This window comes from Nicotiana tabacum, chromosome 12 (assembly GCF_000715075.1).
Source record: "Nicotiana tabacum cultivar K326 chromosome 12, ASM71507v2, whole genome shotgun sequence".
Lineage (NCBI taxonomy): Eukaryota > Viridiplantae > Streptophyta > Magnoliopsida > Solanales > Solanaceae > Nicotiana > Nicotiana tabacum.
In genome coordinates, this window is record NC_134091.1 from 44358038 (window position 1) to 44365726 (window position 7689).

Genomic DNA, 7689 nt, shown 5'->3' on the forward strand with positions numbered 1-7689 from the left:
GTATAGACTTGTAATGTGGGTGCCAAAATAAAATCTATAGGCTCAAAGGGGTTAACTAGGGATAAATTTTATTTATGGTAAGAAATAAGCTCAACAAGATCAAAGAAGGCCTAAAATCATTTTTCAAACTGGGCATCACCTAAAATTTTGCTTCAACTCACATACCGGGCAAGTTCTAAACTCAATCACAAAAACATGGACTACACAAAAACCTCACCATACATGAACATGACTTACTAAGGACGGTCCCATTCTGGCTCTCAAACAATACAAGTATTCACAGAGCTACGAGATATTAAGCATTAAGCGCAATGTGAACACAAGTCAAGAAAACGAGACATAGGCGTCACAATACATGCTATCCAACTAAGCGTGGCATCATCAATAATTTTAAATTATAGGGAAGATACTACACATGCCAAATCCTAAATATGATATTATCAAACAAGTCAAGGTCACCTAGGTTCATCATTCTTCCTCCTTTTATTCCCTAAATTCCTAATCTACTCTAAAAGAAAAAATAATTACTCGGTTCAAACTACATCCCATGAAAAAGAATCGAGGCACAAAGAAAAATCACGGGGGATTATTACTACCTAAAGAAATTAAAAAACTTATTTTTGGACTTTTTCTATTTTCTAATTTTTTTTGTGCATTTTTGGTTAGACTTTAATCCCTCAAGAAAACAATCTAGGAGATCCATCGTCGGGAAAAGTCCAAATTTTCCTAATTAATTTTTGATTTAAAAAAAAAATTAAGTTACTAAAACTACTATTGAAATACTACACTACTAAAAAAAATAAAAAATAAGAATCTTAAATGCTAAAAAGCTAATTATCCAAAGGAATTCTCCCACCCCCCACTTAAAAGAGTACAATGTCCTTAATGCACATAGTAAATAAAATCAAGAGGGTAAGAGAAACCCCCTGGAAGGCGAAAGGTCGAAGCAATAGCAGCTCACGGGATACTCAAACTTCCCCCAAGGATGGTCCTTTGTGTGGGCACCCAGTCCCAACCATCTAGCTCTCTTTTGCTTACTTCCTATGACTTTGCTTCTGTAAGATCCCAATATTTTAAATAAGGACATATTGGACATTTATCAAAAAATAAAATAAAATAAACAAACCAATAAAACAAAACAAAACCAAAAAAAAAGGAAAAGAAAAAGATAAGGAATTGAAGCAAAAAGGGTTAAGCCCATTGAAAACCCCTATCTGCCAAATTGAAAAGGGATTAGGGGAAGGGGAACGAAGCAAAAACTCTTTAGGAAAACGAAAAACAAAAAAAATACGAGCAAAGAAAGTACGAAAGAAAAGAGAAAAGGAGGAAGAAGTTGGTGCAGTCTTGGTACCGAAAAAACTCACACCCAACTGGATTTTTTTTCATATTCTTGCATCTCAGTGATAAGGTAATTACATGTATTATTCCTTCTTTAGAAGACACTATTATTTTATTTACATGATTCCTTATGGGACTGAATAGATATGAGGTTGGGATTGAACTAAGAGTTTAAAAGATAAAGTTAAGGAAATTTTGAGAAATTCATGAGACTTTTCAGTGAATTAACTGGGTATATTATATAGATGAGTTGTATTTAATAGATTTTGAATTGGTTTAAGTTAACTGTAGCAATGAGTTGGGATACTGAAATGAGTCTTGATATTTCAAGTAGAATAGGAGGGATTTGTTGAGTTATTATAATTCGGTGAATTAAGAGTTAAATATGAAAATTTGAGGATTTGGGTATTCTAAATTAGTTATGAATTAGCTTAAACATGGAAATTAACATGAGATCGATATTATGTAATTATAGATTTATTGGAGGAATTTGTACGAATTGCTCGAGGTGAAGCATTTGATATTTAGGCACGAGTACTGTGAGTAGTAATCTTACCGCAATTTGTGTTTTCATAACTTACATGATTTACACATGATTTTTAATATGAATATGTTACCGATTATTTTGAGTTGCATGTGGGACAAGTCTCTTACTCGATATGATACCGAAATAGTTATTTGAGATGATTACCGTTGTTTTAAATATTTCCGTTGTCACTAGATCTGTTTTACCATTACTTGTATTTACTGTTATCGAAATAAAATTATATGATTTGATAAGCACCTAAATGCCCTATATTATTTTAAAATATTTTTTACGAGTATATACAGATTACAGAGATAAATATGAGTAGACGTTGAAGGATCCCGTAGCTAACGGCGGGTTCGTTAGACCTGGTGCACCTTGTAATTCAGATTAGTGTTACATCCCTCGCTAGTGGGAAGGTAGAACTAGCATACCGTTACTCGTTTCCCTAGAGTAGGGACTACCGTTATATTTGATTTCTTGCAAAGAAGTCCACAGTTATACCGATTACATGATCTGTTCATTGAAACCTCCCTAAAGTAAATATTGATATTATACAGTGGTTATCGAGCTTATTACTGAATTGTTAATTGTATTATACTACCAAAAAAAAAATGATGAGACTGAAAATTATTTATTGTTTCTGAAAGGGCATATTTATGTTATTTTCTGTTTGATATACTAGCATGTTTTCTGACTTGTCCCCAATAAAAACGGTTGTGGTTAAGTGTTATTACTCACTGAGCTAGCGACTCATTCCCCGCTAATTGTTTTTTACAGAGACAACAGTTGACGCAGACGAGGATTTCGTTAATTAGAGCGCATATGTTGATAGTTCTTGGCGAGCCTCGCACTTGTTCGTGTGGGCGGAAATTTTATTTATTGTTATGATCTTTTCTTTGAACTCTTAGAGTCGCTCCATAGTCATTCTTTTTAGAGTCTTGAGTATTCTTTTGTTATTATAGACTTATGTTGAGTATCGCTCATTCTTATCATAGTTGGAGATAAAGTAGTATTTCTAGTTGTTAGTGGGTGGGCTATTAATGGTAGATATTTATTTTGGTTAATTGATAAAGTCATTATCGTTTGAATTAATATTAGGATGTTTGGTTGTTGATTTCAGACAGGAAAAGTTTTGGGATAGTCCAAAAACAGGGGAAACCCTGTCCGATTTTCTGTAAAATACGGATAAGGCTTACTTGGGGCACTTGCTCCTAAGTGCCGGTCATGATGGCCGTGACAAAGTTGGTATCAGAGTTTAGGCTTTATGTCCCGAATCATGGAGCAATGTTTAGTAGAGTCTTGTTCATGGGTATGTAGGCTCCCATACTTATGATCTTGAGGCTACTGAACATCTAGGAATGTTTTCCCATCTTTCATTCTTTGATCGTGCGTTGAGATAACTTGAGATTGACTTTGGAGTATTTCTTTCGCAAATGGCTAGGACACGCACACCCTCAGCTGCTGGAAGACAGACTGCTCCTCAACCTGAAGTTGAGAACATGGGTCAACCCCAAGCTGCTATGCCGGATCAAGTACAAGAACAGGGGGTTCAGGATGCTCCATCACCAGTGCCAATTGTTGTACCTATTGTTGCCTTACCTGCAGATGCGGTGGCAAGGTTATTGAATATGTTAGAGGCATTGGTGCCTACTCAGGGTGGAAGTTCAGCTCCTCAGGCTACTTTAGAGACACAAGAACCTGCACAGACTCAGACTTTCGAAAATAAGGAAGTATCCCTACAAGAGTTCCTAAAATTGAAATCACCAAAATTCACAGGTTCTGATAATTCTGAAGATCCTCAAAGTTTCTTGGATGAGACACTCAAGGCATTACGTGCTCTAGGATGTTCTAGTGAGAGATCCGTGGAGCTCGCAGCATACAAACTAGAGGATATGGCCAATACATGGTATGAAACTGTGTTGCTAGGAAGGCCAATAGGAGCAACACCACTGACATGGGACGAGTTCACTAAGTTGTTCATGAATTATTTTCTTCCAGAAAGCCTGATGCAAAAATATACTAAAAACTTTGAGAAATTAGTTCAGACTCCAGATATGGATGTGTCAACATATAACACCAAGTTTTGTAAGCTGGCTAGATATGCTCCTTACTTAGTGCCTACCGAAGAAGCTCGAGTTCAGAGGTTTGTTGATGGGTTGGTTGATCGTCTATACATTGTAGTAGCCCCACAGATGAAGACTTTGGCCTACTCCGATGCAGTAGATCTCGCTAGAAAGATTGAAAATAAGGGACGTGACGAGCGTGCAGCTAGTGATTTACGTAAGAAGGCCAAGACAGGGGGATCTTTCAGTGGCGGTTTTGATGAAAATCGCAGAGCAGGAAGTCAGGGACAACAACAACAGGGTTCTCAGACAGGGACACACTTGTCTTCACAGTCCATATACATGCCACATTATAGACAGGGTACTACGAGACCATCATCATCTGGACATCGTAATTTTGGGCAGATATATGCCATTACTCTAGTCTGTCAGACCTGTGGTAGATCACATTTGGGCCAGTGTCATGTTCTGATTGGAGATTGCTTTCGGTGTGGCCAGTTGGGACATCACTTGAGGGATTTCCCTCAACCTCCAAGGAATTTCAGCCAAGCTTTTATTCAGTCAGCTGCACCTACTCAGACCACTGGTAATACTTCAGGTGCTACATGTACATGAAATAGAGGTCGAGGTGCTGGAGATCGTGCTACTTTGAATCAAGGACAAGGGAATGCTGGTAAAGGACAGGCGAGAGTTTTTGCATTTACTAGACAGGATGCTCAGGCCTCGAATGCTGTGGTTACAGGTATTCTTTCTGTCCGTTCATTTGATGCACTTGCGTTGATTGATCCGAGATATACTCACTCCTATGTGTCCTCGTACTTTGCTTTGAGGTTTAGTAGACAACCTGAGCTATTGAATGATCCTTTTCTAGTTGCTACTCCTGTTGGAGGGTCTCTATTAGCTGAATACGTATATCGTGCTTGTCAGATTCAGGTTGAGGGTAGAGATACTCTAGCTGACCTTATTGTACTTGATATGGTTGACTTTGACATGCTGATAGGAATGGGTTGGTTATCTTCTTGCTATGCTATGTTCGATTGTCATGCAAAGATAGTTAAGTTTGAGATACCAAACAAACCTAGTTTTATTCTAAAAGGGGGTCAAGTTCCAGAGACTTGCAAAGTTGTATATTTTATGAAGGATCAACGACTTCTGAAGAAAGGTTGCTTTGGTCTCTTAGCTATTGTAAATGACACAAGAAAGGAAACAGTTAGTATAGAAAATGTACTAGTAGTGAGAGAATTTTCTGATGTATTTCCTGAGGATTTACCAGGATTGCCTCCAGTACGAGAAATAGATTTTGGTATTGATTTGCCACCTGACACACAACCCATATCGATACCCCCATATCGGATGGCACCAGTAGAGTTGAGGGAGCTAAAGAAACAGTTGCAGGATTTGCTAGATAAGGGTTTTATAAGATCTAGTGTATCACCATGAGGTGCACCAGTACTGTTCGTAAAGAACAAAGACGGATCCCTGAGAATGTGCATTGACTACAAGCAGTTGAACAAAATAACAATACGCAATAAATATACTTTGCCTCGTATAGATGACATGTTTGATCAGTTACAAAGAGCTACCCACTTTTCAAAGATTGACCTCCGTTCTGGTTATCATCAGCTTAGAATCAAAGATGAAGATATTTCTAAGACTGCTTTCAGAACTCGATACGGGCACTATGAGTTTCTTGTGATGCCTTTCGGACTGACTAATGCTCCAGCTGCATTCATGGATTTAATGAATATGGTGTTCAAGCTGTTTATGGATCGATTTCTAATAGTATATATCGATGATATCCTGATATATTCTCGTAGCCAAGGTGAACACGAGAATCATTTAAGGATTGTGTTGTAGACATTGCGAGAACATCGACTTTATGCTAAGTTCTCGGAGTGTGAATTTTGGCTAGACTCGGTAGCATTTCTGAGGCATGTTATATCCAAAGATGTAATTATGGTAGATCTTAAGAAGACAAAAGCTGTGCAGAAATGGCCCAAGCCTACTTCTCCTACAGAGATTCGTAGCTTTTTAGGTTTAGCAGGCTATTACAGGCATTTTGTGCAGGATTTCTCCAGAATAGCAGCGCCACTGACTAAGCTAACATAAAAAAATGCAAAGTTTCAGTGGACGGAGGAATGTGAGCAGAGCTTTCAGAAACTCAAAACGTGTCTGACAACTGCACCAATATTAGCCTTACCATCAGGTTATAGAGGATTTACAGTATTCAGTGACGCCTCGAGGGTGGGATTAGGATGTGTTTTCATGCAAAATGGTCGTGTTATAGCTTATGCTTCGAGACAATTGAAAAAGCACGAGCAAAACTATCCTACACATGATTTGGAGATAACTGTAGTGGTATTTGCTCTAACATTTTGGAGGCATTACCTATACGGCGAAACTTGTGAGATTTATACTGACCATAAAAGTCTGAAGTATATCTTTCAGTAGAGAGATCTAAATCTTTGGCTGTGTCGGTGGATGGAACTACTCAAGGACTATGACTGTTCTATTCTGTATCATCCTGGTAAAGCCAATGTGGTGGCTGATGCATTGAGTAGAAAATCTATGGGGAGTTTGGCACATATAGCTCCTATAAAGAGACTTTTGGCCAAAGATATTCAGAGACTAGAATATACAGGTATCAGATTTGGTATCGGAAATTCAGAGGCATTGTTGGCTTGTGCTCATGCTAAGTCTTCATTAGTTGAGCGCATTAAGGCCACCCAATATGAGGATGAGCGATTATGAAAATACAGAGATGAAGCCTTAGCTGGTAGAAGCAAGGATATGATTGTTGAAAGTGATGGTGTTCTTCGATTGGGTGACAGGCTGTGTGTAGCAGACGTAGATGGGTTGAGACATGTTATTCTTGAAGTAGCCCACAACTCTAGATACACTATACATCCTGGATCTACAAAAATGTATCATGACCTAAAGCAATTTTATTGGTGGGAAGGTATGAAGAAAGATGTTGCTAACTTTGTTTCTAGTTGTTTGACTTGTCTGCAGGTCAAGGCTGAGCATCAACGACCAGCAGGACTACTACAACAAATTGAGATTCCGGAGTGGAAATGGGAAAGAATTACTATGGATTTTGTCACCGGGCTACCACAAACCCTTAGAGGTTATGACTCTATATGGATGATTGTAGATCGACTGACGAAATCAACACACGTTTTGCCAGTGAAGACTATATATGGTGGAGTGAGGTATGCACAGATATTTATGAACGAAATTGTCCGACTTCACGGAGTTCCAATATCCATCATCTCTGATAAAGGATCACAATTCACCTCACACTTTTGGAAATCTTTTTAAGAAGCATTGGGTACACGAGTAGATCTTAGTACTGCATTTCATCCACAGACAGACGGGCAGTCTGAACGTACTATACAAATCTTGGAGGATATGTTGAGAGCTTGCATTCTTGAGTTTGGAGGTAGTTGGGATGCTTATCTACCTTTAGCTGAATTTGCTTACAATAATAGGTTCTAGTCCAGTATTCAAATGGCACCGTACGAAGCATTGTATGGTAGAAGATATCGTTCTCGTAGTCCCAAAGTAAATATGCACGGAGAACTCCCGAGGAACCGCCTCAAAGTCTCAAGTAAATGTGCAGAGAGAACTCCCGAGGAACCGCCTCATAGTCTTAAAAGTAAATGTGCAGGGAGAATTCCCGAGGAACCACCTCGTAGTCTCAAAAGTAAATATGCAGGGAGAACTCCCGAGGAACCGCCTCGTAGTCTCAAAGTAAAT

General features: G+C 38.5%; 1 protein-coding gene across 1 annotated transcript; it reads left to right on the plus strand.

Moving 5' to 3' along the window:
* Positions 1–3300: 3300 nt before the first annotated feature.
* On the plus strand, positions 3301–6039 carry LOC142167130 (uncharacterized). Its single transcript, XM_075227287.1, has 3 exons — positions 3301–4516; positions 4673–5233; positions 5894–6039. Exons 1-3 carry the CDS (start codon positions 3301–3303, stop codon positions 6037–6039), a joined length of 1923 nt encoding a protein of 640 aa, XP_075083388.1.
* The last annotated feature ends 1650 nt before the right edge of the window (positions 6040–7689 follow it).

Excerpts from the sequence above, each read along its gene's own strand:
- LOC142167130 (XM_075227287.1), top strand. The coding sequence starts at position 3,301 with ATGGCTAGGACACGCACACCCTCAGCTGCTGGAAGACAGACTGCTCCT. Across the intron at positions 4,517-4,672 it reads TGCACCTACTCAGACCACTG|GTATTCTTTCTGTCCGTTCA; the intron begins GTAATACTTCAG and ends CTGTGGTTACAG. Across the intron at positions 5,234-5,893 it reads AGTACGAGAAATAGATTTTG|ATCTTAAGAAGACAAAAGCT; the intron begins GTATTGATTTGC and ends TAATTATGGTAG.